We start from the raw sequence: 20,180 nt of genomic DNA on the forward strand, positions 1-20,180 counted from the left end.
AGGGAGTGAAGGTAAGAGGGAAGTAGGTGGTGGATTTGGTGCTGGGAGGGAAATCAGGGCGCTTTCTTAGGGAAGTCGAAGGCGAGGTCAACAGCTGAGAGAGCGTTGTTGGAAAGCTTGACTAGGGAGGAGAAGGGATGTAGTAAATAGTCATCTCAAAGAGTAGAAGAATGAATTTACCAGGAAATGTGGTAGGATTGCTTATCAGTGCAGCCATCCCATTTGATATTTATGCCATTAAATAAAGTTAGATCTATACAAAGGAACAGGTGTGTTCCTTTTTCCAACAGTCTTCAGCCGTCTCCGTGCAGGCAGGCATAGATTTTGCAGATGGCTGTGTTTTAACCAGCACTGGGATTTAGCCACATGGTGGGGATTTCACCAGGAAAAAGACAAAGAGGTTCAGAGTCTTTGCAAGAGAGTACTGTAATAATAAACCATTAAATCCAAGTTTAATAAGGAAGAAATCAAGCACAGAAGCATAGTGATGGAGACTGAAAATGTGGGAGTAGGGATTGGAGGTCTTCAGGCAAAAAATTGATAAAGAATGGGAATACTTGGTACATGATTTGGAAGTGGGACTCAGAGAGACATATGCTTGAAATCCAAGATATTACAGGTGACACCGCTACCAGGGATGACAAGCTCAAGAGTGATGCCTGAGGTGAGGAAAAGAGGTTTTTTGGGCTGAGAAGCCAGGGATAGACGACTTATAGGAGCTTGAGGAGCGAATGACAGGTGAGGAAGGTAGAGGCAGTCAGCATAGCATAGAACAATGGTTCTCAAAGAGAAGCCAGGGTCTTCTGACTGAACCAGGGTCTTAAGCAGTGGTTCTCAACCTTGGCTGCACATTAGAATCACCTGGGGATCTTTTTTAAATCCTGATTTCTGGGCCTCATTCTCCGGAAATTCTGTTTCTTTGTTACTAATGTTGTGGCCCCACCCCATAACAAAGAAACAGAATTTCTGGAGGATGAGGCCCAGAAATCAGGATTTATAAAAGATCCCCAGGTGATTCTAATGTGCAGCCAAGGTTGAGAACCATTGGTCTTAAGGGTTCATCCAAGTGGAAATTACATTTGACAAGAAGTTTAGGGATGGCTTTAGGGCCCAGAATAGTGGTGGAAAATCTAGTATTTGAGTGCCATTAAATTTCACTTGAGACAGTTTTTATGTCTCAAAACTATTGTTCTTTTCCTCTTTTGCCTTTGTTGTCTGCCTTTCAGTATTATACTTTCCCACATCCTTTTTCTCTCCTTCTACTCCAACGAGAAAATTGGCTTTGTTCTCATTATAAAAGAAGGTAATACTAGTTTATTACAGAAAACAGAGGCAAATAAGATAAAAGAAAATGTATAGATTCTGTTAACATATTGCTATATTTCCGCATAGATTTTTATATGCATAGTTGAGATTATATAATTGTAATAACTGTAAAAAAAATTTTGTGCAATAACTTGTATTTCATTTTCTTTTAAACCCCTTCACCTCCTTTGGTTTTATAAGTACCGCGCGCTAACCGATTGCGCCACTGGAGCTCCAACCTCCTTTGGTTTTTATCCTTTCCCCTGATTGAAGCTTGACAGTGAAACTTGAAAATTAAGAACTTTAAAAACACACAATTCTCTAAAGAATGGGTAATAAGCCAAAACCGGTTTGGCTCGGTGGATAGAGCGTCGCCTGCGGACTGAAGGGTCCCAGGTTCGATTCCGGTCAAGGGCATGTAACTTGGTTGCAGGCATATCCCCAGTGGGAGATGTGCAGGAGGCAGCTGATCGATGTATCTCTCTCATCGATGTTTCTAACTCTCTGTCTCTCTCCCTTCCTCTCTGTAAAAAATCAATAAAATATATTTAAAAAAAAAAAGAATGGGTAATAAGAAACAGTATGAGAAAATTTAATTTCACACTCCCTCTCCCCTGTTCTGCTTAGTAAACAAACAAACAAACAAACAAACCCAGTGCCCATCAATGCAGAGCTTTTATTTAACAGATAACCCAAAAGTGAATTTAATTTAATGTTTCAAAATTTCCCTTCAAGTACTGAAATCAACTTTGATACTAGATAAGTGCACACTTAAACTTATATCAGCAACCATGCTCACCTTCACAAAGCACTTCACTGTTTCTAGTATTCTAATATTAGGTATTTATATTATTATGTATTTGTGTAATTGAAGTTTTTGTTATTTGGGTATTCACAAGTCCTATAAGGTAAGGTGCTACTACCCTAACACTCATAGGCGGAAATGGAGGTTCACAAACTTGCCTAAGGCCACACAGCTGAAGTGGGCTGAGTGGGGTTCCAGTCCAGGTCCTGGTCACCAAGTTCAGGCTAAGGCTTCCCGGGTTCAGAAACAGCAGGGAAAGCTTTCTCAGATTCCCGTGCTGGTCAGGCCCTTTCCTCTGTGTTGTGCAGGCTGATTTTACTGTGTTTTCCAGAAGAAATAGAAATAATGTTCCTGGCCGGCTCTTGTCACTAGTGGCTTTATTTCTACAGGAACAGGTCACTCTGACTACTAACCCAATGCCCATTTCCCCTAAGTCCCTAAGTATATGATGTATAAAGCAAAAAAGAAAGAGTAAGTGTGACAGAATCACTTGAACAAATATCATCATAAAGTAGGCATGACCACGACCTTTCAAAACTGACCGGATGCTCCCAGTGGTACAAAGAGGTCCACGTGACCCCCTTCTTCTTTAGGGGCCACGAAGCTTCCTAATTTCTCCCAGAAGTCTCTCACATCAGGCCTCAATACATTTTTAATACCAATTTTATAGCCTGAGGAAAAAATTGAAAAGTCACGTCAATTTGTAACACTATCGTGAATAGAAAACTTTCAGCAGTTTGTGAAAATGGAACCACAATTGAAAAAGCCAACCTCTGCTCCTAAGACCAAGATCCGTATGGCACCTCTGCTTCAACGCCAGGCCATGCTAAGGCCACCAAAGGTTCCGCTGGACTTCAGCGTGGCCTGGGTCTCCTTCACATTCTGGATTTATTGGACACTGTGCACTGTGTTTGGGATGTTGTGTTTCTGCCTCCACTGTGTAGCGGTGTGAGTTACCAGGCTCACAACAGGGTTGAGAATGGATATCCAGTCAAGTCCTGGGATTTTACAACCAAGTTCCGAAGTAGAAATGTTTCCCACAGTTGTCAATCAGAAAATAAATTGTTCAGCCCTACCCAGTTTGGCTCAAAGAATAGAGCATTGGCCTGCAGACCAAAGGGTCCTGAGTTCAGTTTCAGTCTAGGGCACGTACTTTGGTTGCAGGCTCCTCCCTGGCCCAGACTCTGGTTGGGACGCCTGCAGGAGGCGACCAATCAATGTGTTTCTCTCACATCTATATTTCTCTCTGTCTTTCCCTCTCTCTTCCACTCTCTCTAAAAATCAATGGAAAAATATCCTCAGGTGAGGATTTAAAAAGATAATTTAAAAAATAATAAATGGTTCCAAGCAGAAGTCGTGCTCCAGGAGATGGAGCCCCCTCCCTGGGAATCTGTGTGATGACTCAGCTAAACTGAGTGTGTCTGGACCCATTTCTGAACCAGTTCTGGAGACTCTGCATTCCTGAACCCCAGAAACATAATGCAAATCAAGTCAGTCACGGGAATCCTGACGTCTAAATACGTAAGGAAAGGTCCTCTTCAGGTGACTGGACTAAGAGATTTCATTCTATTGTTTTTAAGGCAAAAGCTTTTGAGAAAACACCACAATTATATAAAAGGAAACTTTAGTTTTCTGAGGTATTTTTGTTATTGTTACTATTCCTTTAATAAAAGAAAACAAAGAAAAGCAGAGTTTGGAAACTCTTCTCACCTGGAGAACAAAAAAAGCTGAGATCAGGAAACCCCACCAGGCTCTTATGCCCATAGGAGGTGAACCAACTACCACAGTGTAAACTTGCACTTGCTACTTCTCCACCATTTAGAGAGGAGCCACCATGTAATTAATCATAAATTTAAACGACAAATAGCATCTGTGCCCTACTGTTGGGGGCATAAAAGTTTAATGTGGAACACAACTTGCTTCAGGCACAGGTAAATTAAACAAGAAAAGCCAAAAATAAGGTGAAACTGATCCAAAAGCAGTTAGTTTTTGTTAATAATACAATTCAGTGAAACTATTCCAAGTTGTTGAGTTCCAGCGCAGAGAAGGCAGTTTGATGGGTGATTCAGAGACTCGCTCTGCCATCTAGTGAGATCCCTGCCAGCTGGATCCTTGGCCATCTCCTTCCCTCATCCCACAGAGATGGAAGATTCCACGTTAGCAAAACAAAACAATTCTATTTTAGGTATAAGCAAGGAAGGATGCGAGTTATAGTATGAGGAAGAATAGAAACTAAAAGTTTATTTCTAAAACATTTATCATCTCCTCCCCCCCCCCCAAAAAAAGGTAAACATTAAAGTTTTTAAAAGATGGCCCATAACAAGTTAATGCTACCAGCCAATCCTTTCCTTTGTGGCATAGCCATTGGAAGTATAATGAATGCTGTGAGTGCACACCAATGTATAGGTCTTGGTTATTTGCTATTTGAAAAATTTTGTTCAAGTGATATAATCAACAGAGTAAAAGGTACCTTAAAAAATGGAAGAAAATATTTGCAAGTTATATATCTGATAAGGGGTTAATATTCAGACTATTTAAGAATGCCTACAACTCAATAACAAAAAAATCAAAGAACCAAATTAAAAAATGGGCAAAGGCTTAAATAGACATTTCTCTAAAGAACTTATACAAACGATCAACAAGCATATGAAAAGATGCTCAACATCATCAGAGAAATGCAAATCAAAGCCACAATAGATATTATCTCATACCCATAAGGATGGCTACTATGAAAAAAACAAACACAGAAAATAACAAGTGTTGATAAGGATGTAAAGAAATTCAAACCCTTGTGCACTGTTGATGGGATTGTAAAGTGGTGTAGCCACTATGAAAAACAGCATAATGTTTTTTCAAAAAATTAAAAATTGAACTACCATATATCCACCAATTTCACTTCTGGGTATATATAAAGGAATTAAAAACAGGATCTCTAAGATATATTTGTGTACTTATATTCTTTTTAAAAAATATATTTTATTGATTTTTTTACAGAGAGGAAGGGAGAGGGATAGAGAGTTAGAAACATCGATGAGAGAGAAATATTGATCAGCTGCCTTCTGCACACCCCCTACTGGGGATGTGCCCGCAACCACGGTACATGCCCCTTCAGTCTGTAGGCCGATGCTCTATCCACTGAGCCAAACCAGTTAGGGCCGTATTTATATTCTTAACAGCACTATTCACTATAGCCAAGAGGTGGAAGCAACCCAAGCGTTCATCAATGAATGAATGAACCACATGTGGTTATGGGTACAGTAGAATGTTATTCAGCCTTAAAAAATAAAAAAGGAAGAAAATCGTGTTACATGCTATAATATGGGTGAACCTTGAAGACATTATGTTAAATGAAATAGCCAGTCACAAAAAGTAACTGTATGATTCTAGTTATATGAGATATCTAAAATAGTCACACTCATAAGAACAGGAAGTTGGATAGTAATGCCTAGAGGCTCAGGGGAGGGGGAAAAGGGAGTTGTTGTTTAATGATGTAATGGTTAATTTAACCTGTCACTTTCCCCAGAAATTTGGTCCAGCATTAATCTGGGTGTGTTTGTGAGGGTGATTTGGGGTGACATTAACATCTGAATAGATAGACCGAGTAAAGCAGATTCCCTAGTGTGGGTGGGCCTCATTAAATCAGTGGAAGGCCTGAATAGAACTCCTGCCTGATTTCTCTGAGCTGGGTTATCAACCTTCTTAACAAATTGGAATTTCAAGGGTACTCTGAAGGTCATACACTGACTAGGACAAATACCACACCAGTGTAAAGTGGGTTGTTCTTTCCAACCCCATCTTACCTTGGAGTAAATTGATTTCCCTGCTATCTCCATCGGTGAATATTCCCATGCTCTGTGCCTTTTGCCTACCCAGGGCTTTATCTGTGAGATACAGCAGGCTCTCCAAGGTCATGCCACTGTGTTCGTACACCACAGAAATGACACCTGCCTTAACACTGTCCACCACCATCTAGAAAATAAAACCAAAGCTGTAGGAACCAAAGCCCATTACCTTAGACTATTGCTAATGAAAGGAATTTAATGAATTTGTAATCTGTGATTTGTAAAGACTTTTTTTCAGAAATTATGGAAAGAGAACAATACGCTTTCTCCTTCACTGGAATTTTAAAAAATTATTTCTTTTCTAATTATAAGAGGAGAAAATTATATACATTTGTAGCACCAGCACTCAGAGATAAATTCTATTAAGTTATTTTCTTCTACTCAGACAGAGACATATATACAACTTTTAAAAAATAATAAAATTGAGATCATTCAATTTTGCAACAGACTTCTTAGATTTTGTTTTCTCCTAAGTTATGAACTTTTAAAAAATAGAGAGGAAGGGAGTGAGATAGAGAGATAGAAACATTCAAAAGTGAGAATTATTGATTGGCTGCCTCCTGCACACCCCCTACTGGGGATCAAGCAGGTAACCTGGGCATGTGCCCTGCCGATGTATCGAATGGTGACCTCTTGGTTCCTGGGTCAACGCTCAACCAGTGAGCAACACTGGCCAGGCTGAATTTTTAAATTATAAATATTTTCTATTTAAATAAAAATTTAAAACACTGTTCCTTGAATTCAACAAGTAAACTTTTCATTGTGATAAAGCTTTATTAGGAGCAGACAGGTCAAAAAGTCATTGAAATCATTGATTTTTCTTTCTCAAATCTCATGCCACTTTCTGGAGGTCACAGTTCAACAGAATAGAGAATTACCACATGGTTACGCCCTATTTTTTACCTAACCCCCCTTTATATTGATAATCAAATAAGTAATTATGACAGTCTTTTATAGAGAAGACAAATAGGAGAATGGACTTACTTTATACCTGCTTATTCACCCATACCATGTCACCAATTATCCTCTGTGCGCACACAGTATGATGCACTACTAAACAATTAGGGAAAACTATCTGTGGCCCATGTGGAAATCAAAACTCTGACCTTGCTTCCATGTGGACACGCTAAGCGAGCCACTGTGAATGACCAAGGTCAACTCCTAGATGCCCAGAGATAGATGTGATTTCATATCTCGAAAACAAACATTTTGTTGTAAATAGAAATTTTATTGGAAAACTTTAAGTAGGTCAATGGATATAACCTACTAAATGTTATTGCTTACATATGCCCTGTGTGTATATTAATGTATATGTGTACTTCCTTTATTTTTCTTATTCATATTAAAATTAAAATATATAACTTCATTATAGAAAGAGCATATTTAATTTAATGACACCCTCATTAAATAGATCACAAAATAGGATTTCTGTCATTATTTTTTTGAGAGATGGTGGGTACGTGATATTATCAAATTCCTTGGTATTCCAAAGAAGTTTTAAAATAATCTGTAATAACCTTGCTCTTTTGTGGTTTAAGTGCAACAAATTCAATTCAATAAGAATTTATTGGATACCTGCAGGTTAGGCCTTTTAAAAAATAATTTTAATTTATGGTTATCTTTACTGCTTCTCATTTTTAAAACTGTCTTGGGCCTGTAAATTTCCACTTAGATCAGACCAATTTTCTTTCAGATGAATCATTTTCACACACACGGTGGCCAAAAGATTGCCATGCAATTTCTAATGTCAGTGAAAAAACTTGATTCCAGAAAGACCTGGCTTTCTAGCCTTATACCTCATGCGCAGGAATCCGAGATGATATTAATATGAAGTGTGTCTGGAAACCATGCGAAGGGCTGTCATCATTTTTTAAAACTCCACGCCAACTTTTCTTTGATAATGAAGGGTAGGTATGTCTTCCAAAAACATTACTTCTGTAGGGGGGAAGGGGAAATAAGTGAAGTTCTCATTTTCTCTCTCTTTAAAAAAAATTTTTTTTTAATGTTTATATTGATTTCAGAGAGGAAGGGAGAAAGAGAAACATTGCACGCGCCTGTCCGGGGTTGAGTCCGCAAGCCTAGGTACGTGCCCCGCCGGGGAATCGAACCTGCCACCCCTCGGTGTGGGAATGATGCTCCAACCAACTGAGCCACCCTGGCCAGGGCTCACGTTCTCTTAATTTGATTTTGATAATATGTCCTCTGTGGTCATCAGTGATATTGTACACAAGGCAAGTGGCCTCAGCACTTCCATTTCTCCCTGTGGTTTTGGGACAGAAGCAAATGGGTCTCCTGGGCAGGTTGGGGCCAAAGCTGCTCTTTAGGCCTCCCTCCTCCATCTGTGGGATGCCAGAAAGTCCTCTTGCAGCTTAGCTTTTGTGGGGCTCTGAACATGAAGGTATTGGCTTACTTAGGGGTTCAAGACGACATTTTGAAAAGGGGCAGCAGGGAGATTTTATATTTCCTCGCTCATCCAGGCAATGGTTTTCCGAGTGACGTCTCCATTCTCTCCACTCACTCCCACCCCCACATTACCACTGGGATATGCTTAAGCCCTACAACAAATTTCTGCAAAAAAGGGATATTTTTGCTCAATAACTCTATACGGAAAATATACTATATCCACCATATGGCCTCTTCATAGAAAGCTTGCTAAAGACCATTGTTATATAGTACTCTCTTCAGAAAGCATGCTAAAGACCGTTACCCTAGCCCAGTGGTCGGCAAACTGCAGCTCGGCAAACCGCAGATCACGAGCCACATGCGGCTCTTTGGCCCCTTGAGTGTGGCTCTTCCACAAAATACCAACTTCTGCGCATGGGCCACGAAGTTTCAATCGCACTGTACGTGCATGCCCGCACGTGGTATTTTGTGGAAGAGCCACACTCAAGGGGCCAAAGAGCCACATGTGGCTCGCGAGCCGCAGTTTGCCGACCACTGTCCTAGCCAATTTGGCTCAGTGAATAGAGTGTCGGCCCTGGGACTGAATGGTCCTGGGTTCAAATCCAGTCAAAGGCATGTATCTGAGTTGCAGGCTCCATCCCCGGCCCCCATCAGGGCGTGTGCTGGAGGCTATCAATTGATGTGTTTCTCTAGTATCAACAATGTTTCTCTCTGTGTGTCTCTCCCCCCTCCCACTCTCTCTAAAAATCAATAGGAAAATGCCCTGAGGTGAGGATTAACAACAACAAAAAAGACAACTGTTCTTGCTCTATCAAAGGTTAAGAGCCATATAACGGCGAGAGATCCTGCGTGTTAGCTGATTATTCTAGAACTGGTATTGGGGTGGGCCTGAGCCTTCAGTAGATGGAGGTTTGCTTACCGCTTGGGCAGAGCTTCTAAGGAAGCCAAAACAAGCTGTTTCTCCAAAGCTCCATGTAATCCCACTCGGTCCCTCACCGTCTGGGGGAGACGTGGCTGGCATCGGGATTTGAACAATCTAGAGCAGCGTGTTCCGCTCACCCAGGGGGGTCGGGCTCGGAATAACTCCTCTGAAAAACAAACAGCAGCCGGCTTGGCTGTTGACTGCACGCTTCTCCCGGCCAAGGCTCCATAGATAAAGGCATCAAAAATAAAGCTGTCCCAGGGCAGAATTCCAAACGGCAATCATTATAGCCACTTTCATGGGCTCTGTTTGGATTTCTTATCCTGTCAGCGCTGTGGCTGCAAGTTCCCAGTCATTTGAGGTCAAGAAACAAAGCTCAGAGAACAGGCAACTCTTTTCTTGTGGAAGCCAGTTAATTTATAGGCTTCCCATCCATTTCTGTCCTTCTGGGCTTCAAGTAATTTCCCGTTTGTTACAATCTCACAGAGGGCGATTCAGTAAAAAGACAAAAACAAAATGGGAGAACTCAAGTCAGCCTTGTCAATTAACTTTACACACAAATCAGAAGGCTTAGCTGAACGTGTGTCTTGTCCCAGCTCCCTTTCCACTTAAAAAAAAAAAAAGCCATTCTTCCTATTTTCATTCCCTTTCATTTCTCCTCCCTTTTCACCAATCCCAATTCTTCTGCACTGTTCTGAACCTATTTATTTGCTTTTGCCTGTGTTTGTACTTCTCTCTCCTCCTTATCTTTGGTCTTATAAGTAAAAGAAAAACTAGGACAGCAGTGGAGGTACTGACAATTGACCTTACATAATTCATCTGAAATCCCTTTTGCTTATCCATTATCTTGAAATAGACAGTGAAGAAAAAAAGAGCTTGTTCTGAACATACTTCAGAGGATGGCCTCCACATGCTGCTCCTCTGGGAAGTTGTATGTAAACCCATTGGTTTCTACAACACTCGGTTAGGCTGTGAAGTTTTTAAATGCTACTCACTCTTGCGCAGGGCAATTTCCCCCCAAATTATTTTCCGTAGGCACTTCTCTCTGTGTCTCTCCTGTAGCTCCTCGTCGTCTGTTTTGGGTTCATTCAGGGTCCCATAAACAGCGGCGGCTTCCCGAGGTGTCAGCCAGTCTAAGTTGCACACACACGCGATGTAATGGTGCTTCCAAGCACCGTACTCATGATCTGTTGGCGTATAGGGCAGAAACCATCCCAGCTTGATGCATTTGGGCATCCATATGCAGTCCTTCGGAGAAAGATGAGTTGTGAGTTTTTTAAAGGTCAGTTTCCTAGTGATAATGCTTTTAGGTACACAAATAGTATTTTTGAATACTTTCAGATTCCTAGTGCAGTTGATTTGCCATCTAATCTTGATGCCGAGAAATAACATTCATTTCTCCATAGCAAAACTATCCTTTGATTATGTATGAATATATGTATTAGTCATTTCGGTCTATACATCCAGTGCCCCATAGCATTTGGTTACTTTAAGCCTAGATTTTGGGACTTCTGCTTCTAGCAATGATGTAGTTGTTTGTTTCAGACCAATCCTCCCAGAGAGAACAACTTTGATTGAACCATATGATATGGCCCATATGCAACCAGTTTTGATATATAAAAACAGTGGATTTCATGTGGTTGAATCTAATTAAATATCTTGACAAAATATTATACAACGATTATTTGAAGTCATTGTAGAGCTACCAGGGCAATAAGGACTGTGCAGCCCCGACACAGGGAGCAGGGAATCCAGAGATGCCTGATCCTGGGCATCACTCTCACAGCAGGGAGTCAGACAGCTCCAAAGTGAAGTTCAGGCTGACAAGCTGAGCAGAAAGCCACAAGTGAACAACTTAGAAGCTGCGAAGACTTCTAGGCATTTTCACAGGGAGGAGAGGAAACAAATTTAAATTTAGGGCTCATTAAGGGGAGGGACCCTGGTAACCACACCAGGCTTTCAGTTGAGATCCTTTTCAGCAAGGACAATGAGGAATTGGGAAAACTATCACCAGGACTGAAGCTAGCTTTGAAACAGCTCATTCTCTGATTGGGTTTCAGGGATCTATTCCTAACCAAACCAAATGCCAGAGCCAAAAGCAAATTCTTTCTGGAGGAAGATAACATCATCCAGAGACTCAAATGATCACATTAACTACTTATACTCAGTATGTGGTATTCAATCAAAAATAGTAGGCCACCAAAAAGACAATTATTCGTTTCTTCTTTTGTCTTTGAGTAAATAGAAAGAGACCCTCAGGAGATCCAGATGTTGTAATTATCACATATAAACTTTTTAAAAAAATAACCTATACTTAATATGTCTAAGAAATGAAATGGCTAGGTGGAAAATTTTGGCAAGATAATCAAATCAACTTTCTAGAACTGAAAAATATAACTAAAATTTAGAATTCGATGGGCCAGTTTAAGAGCAAATTAGAATCCAGTTCAAGAGGTAATTAGTCAACTAAATGACAGGCCAGAAGAAAAGTCCAGACTGAAACAATGACAGCCAAATGGAAGGAAAAGACATATGAGAAAATGTGAAACTTATGGGATATGGTGAGTCAGTCTAAGATAAGTATTGGAATCCCACAAGGAAAAGAGAGAAAATGGGGCAGAAGCAATATCTAAAGAGATAGCATCTGAGAACTTTGCAAAATAGATAAAGGACATTAAATCTCAGATTCAAAAATCACTGCAAAACACAAAACAGGATAAATGTACAAACACACACACATGCACACACACACAAACTCTAGGTACATTGTGGTAAAATTACACAAATCAAAAGAGAGAAAAAACATATAGCAACTAGAGGAAATAGAAATATTACCTTTAAAGGAACAACTATAAAACTTCCTACTCCTCAAAAAATAGTTGTAGAAGCCAGAGAACAATGGAAAAATATCAAATACTATAAACAATTAACTGCCAACCTAGAGTTCAAATTTCCAGTGATACTACCTTTAGTTATGAAGGTGAAAAGAGACATTTTAAAAATAAAAAATAAAAGAATTTGTCATCAGCATGTTGCATGAAACGAAATATTAAAGAGAATTCAGAAGGAAAATGATCCCAAATGGAAACTCAGAGATGTAGGAAGGTATGAAGAGCAACAACAAAAAAAAGTAAATATGTTGTTACTTATAAATATTGACTATATAAAAAATATATATTGACTATATAAAATAATACTACTAAGGGGGTTAGGGGTTGGTGAAAAAGGTTAAGGGATTAAGAAGTACAAATTGGTAGTTACAGAATAGACACAGAGATGTAAATTACAGCATAAGGAATATAGTCAATAATAACTTTGCATGGTGCCAGGTGGATACTAGAATTACAGGGGGGCCACTCTGTAAAGTGCATGATTGTCTAACCACTATGCTATACACCTGTAACTGATACTGAATAATATTGAATGTAACTGTAATTGAAAAATAATAATTAAAATATAATTGTAATAAAGTCATGTGAAGTTAACATATATATTTAAGTGTTTGTATCTTTTACATATGTTGGCTGTTTGGCTGGTGGCTGTTTGCAGGCTGGCCCACAGCCACTTCAGGGTGGGGGTCTCCCCTCGGGTGCCTGGCCAGCCTGGGTGAGGGGCTGATGCTGTTTGCAGGCTGGCCACAGCCCCTTCAGGATAGGGATTCCCTCTGGAGTGCCTGGCCAGTCTGGGTGAGGGGCTGAGGGCCGTTTTCAGGCTGTCTAAGCCCCCCAGTGGGGACTCTCACCCCATTAGGGTGTGGCCAGCCTGGGTGAGGGGTTGATGGCTGTTTGCAGGCTGGCCACAACCCCCAGCCACCCAAGCTCCCAGTGAAGGCTGGCTGGAAGCAGGTATCTGGGGTTTATTTGTCTTCTATAATTGAAACTTTATTGCCATGAGGGGAGGCCACAGCTGGCTTATAGCAGGCGGGAAGCTTGGCTTCCTCCATCGCCCGAGCAACCAAACCTCCTGCTTGCTCCAGCTCTGTGGCTGCAAACCACCATCTTGGCTGGGTTAATTTGCATATAGTCGCTCTGATTGGCTGGTGGGCGTGGCTTAGGGCATAGCAAAGGTATGGTCAATTAACATCTTTGTCTTTTATTAGTGTAGATTATAGATGGCATTAGAATATCTGACAACAAAAGCATAGAAACCAAGGGGAACGAGAGGGATGGAGTTAAAGGATTCTAAGCTCTTTGTCTTATCTCATAAGTGGTGAAATAATCCTAGCATGCATGCTGTAATCGCTAGGGTAGCCATGAAAGAACTTCTGAAGAATTCATAATTAACAATAAAAATAAATAAATATTTAAGTACTCCAAAAGAAGACAAGGAGAAAAATGAAATACAAAACACATGGAACAAACAAAAAATAAATAGTAAAATGGTAGAGTTGGGCCCAAATATATCAGTATTTACATAAATGTAAACAGACCAAATTACCCCAGCTAAAAGTCAAAGACTGCTAAATGTTAAAAAACAACCACCACCACCATATTCTGTTTATACGACATATTTTTTAAACATAAGGACATAGAAAGGTTGAAAATAGAAAGAGAACAATACACCATGCAAACACTAAGCCTGGACTTTTTTGTAGCAATAAAAAGCCCACAGTTGGCTCTTGCATGTGGCCCAATCACAGACAGTGAGGTGTCCTCTGGGATCAGAATCTCCCATAAGCCACCCTGGTAAGTGTGTACAGGTTCAAGAAGTAAGTTATTGACTTGTTTTTAAAGTATGTCCCCATCACATTTTATTAAGCCTTTTAAAAAGAAATGAAGGGACAAATATGTCAGAGGCAGGCTTATCTTCTTTACAGATATTAGCCAAAGAGAGCTCAGTTGAAATTGTGAATTACCATGGATAAAATAATCCTATATAATAAAACCCTAATATGCTAAGTGTCCGGTTGTTCGTTCAGCCACTCAACCAATCAAAGCATAATATGCTAATGATATGCTAAGGCCACTCAACTGCTCACTATGATGTGCACTGACCACCAGGGGGCAGATGCTCCAACTGGTAGGTAAGCTTGCTGCTGGGGTCCAGCCGATCAGGACTGAGTGAGATGGGCCAGATATGCCCTGGAGCCCTCCTACAGTCTCTCCCTGGCTAGCCAACCTCTCTTGCCAGCCCCAAACGTGCACCAGTGGGGTCCCTTAGCCTGGCCTGCACCCTCTTGCAATCCGGGACCCCTCAGGGGATGTTGGAGAGCCAGTTTAAGCCCAATCCCACAGGTCAGGCTGAGGGACCCCACTGGTGCATGAATTCGTGCACCAGGCCTCTAGTCTATAATAATAAAACTGTAATATGCAAATTGACCGAACAGCCAAATAGCACAACAACCACCTGGACTGACCATGCTATGATACCCACTGACGCCAAGCCAGCCAAGGCGGGTATGATGCGATTGGTTGGGGGGCCCTGCCATCACCCTATGATCACCCCGTAGAGCAGTGGTTCTCAACCTGTGGGTCGCGACCCCTTTGGCAGTCGAACGACCCTTTTACAGGGGTCGCCTAAGACCATCCTGCATATCAGATATTTACATTACGATTCATAACACTAGCAAAATTACAGTTATGAAGTAGCAACAAAAATAATTTTATGGTTGGGTCACAACATGAGGAACTGCATTTAAAGGGCCAGAAGGTTGAGAACCACTGCCGTAGAGGGAGGCCCAGGCCACCGGCTGGCGGGGCAATCAATCGGGGGGATCCACAATTGCCCCAAAGAGGGAGGCCCAGGCCACCGACCAGCGGGCTGTGGCAGGTGGGTGGGGCCTCCCTCTGCAGGGTGTGATCCATTGCGGAGCCCCTGCCAGGTGGGCAGGACCTCCCTCTTTGGGACCCACTGTGGAACCCTACAATCGATCACCCCAAAGAGGGAGGCCCAGGCTACCTGGTGGGTGGCACTGAGGCGGGTGGGCGGGGCCTCCCTTTGGGGGTAGATCAATCACGAGGCTCCCGGACTGTGAGAGGGCGCAGGCTGGGCTAAGGGAGCACCTCTCCCCATGCACACATTTCATGCATCAGGCCTCTAGTCTATACTAATAAAAGGTTAATTTGCTAATTAGACCGGACATCCTTCCAGACATCCTTCCGGACAAAGCCATGGTGGCGAGGGCCAAGGCAGAGGCAGTTAGGGGCGACCAGGCCGGCAAGAGAGGGCAGTTAGGGGTGACCAGGCCAGCAGAGGAGGGCAGTTAGGGGCAACCAGGAAGACAGGCAGGTGAGCAGTTTGGAGCCAGTGGTCCCAGATTGTGAGAGGGATGTCATACAGCTGGTATGTCATACAAACTGGCCATCGGACATTCCCTGAAGGGTCCTGGAATGGAAAGTGTTCAGGCTAGGCTGAGGGATCCCCCCACCCCCGCATAAATTTCATGCATCAGGCCTCTAGTATTATATAAAAACCAAAGCTTAAATAATTTTTAGGAAAGAATGGACATTTTTAGCCAAGGTAAAATATTTTCTAAATAATTGAGTACTTAAAAAATATTATAATTACATGAATTATTAGAATAATGTATATCTGTTACTTACAAAATAATGTACGTATCCCTATTTTTTTCCTTAAGGATACGTTAGGTATGGTTCAGATACCCCCGTTATCTCTGGGAAGAAAGTTACCCCAGCAGCCTCATTACAGATGACTGTTGTATTTGAACCCTAGCTAGGAAGTAACAAGTAGTAAACCTGTTCAGTTAAAAACTTCCAGGGCCAGCTGACTTGTGCAGCTGCACACAAATCTTTTGGACTCAGAAAGGAAAAGATGTAGAGAGAAATGAAGCGTGGTAACACTGTGGAGAAATCCACTTTGGACACTTTCATCCTTTCTGAAAACTGGTCATGGACAAACCTAAGAAGAAACACACAGAAATTTAGTTCAGAACACCAATATCCATGAACTGTACAAAATAAAACATCTATTTAAATTGTTGAACTTGTGAGTATAAAATTATTGAAACTTTTCTTATAATACCTTTTAATGTTTGTAGGATTTATAGCAATACCCCCTTTTTTAGTCCTGACATTGGATAATTTATGTTTTCTCTCTTTATTTCTTTGTTACTCAGTTTGTCAACTTTGTTACTTTTTTTAAAAAACAGCTTTTGTTTTTGTAGATTTTTTAAATTGTTCATTTTCTATTTTATTTATTTTTACTATTCATTATTCTTTTCCTTTTACTTGCTTTGGGTAAAATTTGCTATTTTTTCTAATATTTTTTAATGTAATACTGTTTATTTAACTTCAAAAAATATTTCGGTATTCTAAGTATATAAAAGTAAAAAAAAAAAAAAAACATTCCAAATTGTGTTTAGTACAGAAGGTTCTTGAACTTTCATTGATGCAGTGAGTCTTCACTTTGCTGAAAATAAAGAATTATACAGTTTAAGAACAAACAGTTTAAAACTACCACACTTAACTGAAAAAGACCCAAACTCTTCTCACGCCAGCTGACCCCCCTTTTCCAGAGCTAAGACTAGCAGAGTGTCATGTCACTATGAACACAAACAGGACAGCCTGAAGCTAAGTGGATGCCCACTGCAGTCCCTGGTCCACTCTTCACAGGCACCCTGCCCACAGCCTCGACGCCAAGCAAAAAGCACCAAGAGCTTGTCTCGGTTGTTTTGTTTTTTTTACAAACTATAGATACAGATAACTCAGAACTTCTAGCCAATAACCAAATAGGTAACACCATCTTACAGATTAAAAAACAGAAAATGCCAGAAACATCTTTAAATGTCTTCTCACATCAACTGCAAAGTGCACGGAGTGAGGAGAACACGAGAGCCTTTTCCTTTAAAAATGTTTGGAAATATGGACAACTTTGATATAGTTCAGACACCCACGGCCACTTCATGTAAACCACTGACAATTTCTAGGGCACTTTAAGAGACTACCTATGATCATGATCCAATTGTGTAATTAATCCTAATGCGGGCAACAGACACCTCTCAAATAGAGCTGTGTCAGTTATGGCGCTCCCCTACTCTAAGGTATTCACAAGGAGACAGATACACAGCTTTTTAAAATTCTTCTTCTTCTTCTTCCTCCTCCTCCTCCTCCTCCTCATTTCCCCACTTCCATGTTATTTTAAAATAACTCCAAGACATCATATTTTATCTATAAACATTTCAGTGTGTATACTAAACAAGGAGAACATTAAAAAATATATTATCGAATACTATCATCATACCTAAAGAAATTCAATAATTTCTTAATGTGACATCTATAAAGAAAACTTTTTTATATGACATCCATCAAGAAAACTTCTTACACTGCATTTCAAGCTGCCTCAGCACAGCTCTTGAATAAAGACAAAATCTAAGGCCCTATTAAAGTAGTCATCTTGGGGCTATCGATGCCAAAGAGACATTCAACAGCCCATGAAAGATGCATTGCTGGCCCTGCAGCCACCAACTGTATAAAAACAAACAACAACAAAAATGACTGTCCTTTTTGGATATTAGCATAAACATCTGCCACAGTCCCAAGCTCCCTGAGGGTGGCCACCTTGAATAAGAATCTCTAGAATAAGAAAGTTTGGGAGCAATCCAGGTACCAGTAAATCAAACTCTTCTCTGGAATTTCTCATCTCCTCCAAACTTCATGGAATTACTGGTCACAAATGCCTGATTGGAAACTTGACAATAAGAATCTACCAGAACTCATTTACCTCAGGCCACTGAGACTAGAACTTTTTCTCTCTTCTAAGGGACTACTGCTGCCCTGTTGCTGGGTCGTAATGGACAGATGGATTCACTGCAAGAAAAGTAATGATTCTGAACAGATCTCATTCTCCCGTGGGTCTTCTTTGACCTACATTCCCATAGAGTGGGTCACGCCTCAGAAAGTTTCCAAGTGAAATGAAAACAGCACCTCCAGTTAGGGACAAAAAGGCCTTAGCTACATTCATGAACAAGTTGCTGAACATCCACTAGACCCAGAGAGAGTCTTGACCAGGAATTTACCCAAACTGCTGGCTTAGCTAGAGCCTCATCTACAAGTCGTGAGAGGAGGGCAAATTCTACCTTGCAACAGAACACCAGCTCACACATGTAGAGGAATTAGATTAGAAAAATCACCACTTGGTAGCTATCATAGTAATAAATGCTTCAGATAAGAATCACCAATGGATGCAGCAAACAAGTTTGATGAGAAACAGGATATTTGCATGGATTCAAATATTTTTAATTCATTTCAAGGTAATCACTCCAATACTTTTTAGTTATTAATGAATTAATACAAAATACTTCATAATTAGTCATCTTTTTTAATATATATTTTGATTTTTTTACAGAGAGGAAGAGAGTGGGATAAAGAGTTAGAAACATCGATGAGAGAGAAACATCAATCAGCTGCCTCCTGCACACTCCCTACTGGGGATGTGCCCACAACGAAAATACATCCCTTGACCAGAATCGAACCTGGGACCCTTGAGTCCGCAGGCTGATGCTCTATCCACTGAGCCAAACCGGTTAGGGCCATAATTAGTCATCTTAACCAAGCAGTAAAGTCAACATCACGATCAGTGGGACACAAGGACATGGTTGGCCCCCGATGGGATCCACTGAGAACACAGCATCGCTTCTGTGTTCTTCCTGCCCAGAATGTAATACCCTGCTTGTGATCCTGAGGAAATGTCAGCCAACCACAAACTGAAGGTCATTCAACAAAGTAATACATCTGTGCTCTTCAAGTGTCAAGAGAAAACAAGGAAACACTGAGCAATTGAACGTGGCTATAGAGACATAAAAATTAAATACAATCGGTGACTGTGGATTGGATTCTGGAATGAGAAGGAAAGGATGATTTATAAGGGACATTGTTGGAAAAATCGGGAATATTGAATGGAGTCTGTGAGTTGGATGGTAGTGCTCAATAAATGCTGATGTCCTGCTATTAGAGCATGTACTTGATTTTTCAGCCGGCTCTCCTTGTTTTTTTAGGACTTACTGAAAGGCATAGGGTTAGTGGGGCAACATGTTTACAATCTACTCTCAAATGATTTGGAATAATATGGCAAAAAATGTTAACAATTGAGGAATCCAGATGGACAGTTTAAATAAATTATTTATACCGTTTTTGCAACTTTTCTGTAAGTTAAAGTTATTGCAAAACAAAAAGGACTTTTTGAAAAAAAGAAAAGAGGCTGCCTGTTTTAGTTCCAAGGTTGAATGATTGCCTATTATTGTGTGTTTCTACTCCCCCGGCTCTATTTTAAGGCCCAGCTCTCTTGATTCCTGCCCATGCAGCTTTGTCACAACCTGAGACAAAACAAAGTGGCTTTAAAATGAACCTGTTGGCATGTCAGTCTGGGGAAAGCACGTGTGTGTGTGTGTGTGTGCGTGCGCGCGCACATGTGTGCCTGTGTGCTCGTGTATGCATGTACGCATGATGTAAGCAGGAGGGCAAAGAATGGAGTGGTGCATGTCCTGCAGCATATAGTGTCTGCAGACAGAAATGTCCCTTGGGGAATCTTCTCAGTATTTTTTTAAAATATATTTTATTGATTATTTACAGAGAGGAAGGGAGAGGGATAGAGAGTTAGAAACATCGATGAGAGAGAAAAACATCGATCAGCTGCCTCCTGCACACTCCCTACTGGATATGTGCCCGCAACCAAGGTACATGCCCTTGGCCGGAATCAAACCTGGGACCGTTGAGTCCACAGGCCGACGTTCTATCCACTGAGCCAAACCGGTTAGGGCTCTTCTCAGTATTGATAGAGATTAACATTCAAGTTGAATGAGACTATGCCAACACCAAGAACAGTTAACCCCAATGGATCACTGATCTAACTCATCACTGTCTGAGGCAGGCTTCTCAGTCATTTCACTGGCTCTTGACAGACAATTTGCTCTCATTTGGTATTACAAAACACAATAAAATAAGGTGCA

The 20,180-nt window shown here is 40.9% G+C and overlaps 1 protein-coding gene across 2 annotated transcripts in view; it reads right to left on the minus strand.

The window, feature by feature from the left end:
* ECT2L (epithelial cell transforming 2 like) overlaps nucleotides 1-20,180 on the minus strand; it is a 58,729-nt gene that overhangs the window by 28,692 nt on the left and 9,857 nt on the right. For both annotated transcript variants that reach the window (XM_006776188.2, XM_006776189.2), the window contains 6 exons: nucleotides 15,973-16,135; nucleotides 10,273-10,525; nucleotides 9,275-9,443; nucleotides 7,749-7,887; nucleotides 5,911-6,079; nucleotides 2,653-2,781 (listed from right to left, as the gene is read on the minus strand). In XM_006776188.2, coding sequence (XP_006776251.2) covers nucleotides 2,653-2,781; nucleotides 5,911-6,079; nucleotides 7,749-7,887; nucleotides 9,275-9,443; nucleotides 10,273-10,525; nucleotides 15,973-16,135 — 1,022 coding nt within the window. The remainder of the gene's footprint in view (nucleotides 1-2,652; nucleotides 2,782-5,910; nucleotides 6,080-7,748; nucleotides 7,888-9,274; nucleotides 9,444-10,272; nucleotides 10,526-15,972; nucleotides 16,136-20,180) is intronic.

Source organism: Myotis davidii, unplaced genomic scaffold (genome assembly GCF_000327345.1).
Source record: "Myotis davidii unplaced genomic scaffold, ASM32734v1 scaffold266, whole genome shotgun sequence".
Taxonomy (NCBI): Eukaryota; Metazoa; Chordata; class Mammalia; order Chiroptera; family Vespertilionidae; genus Myotis; species Myotis davidii.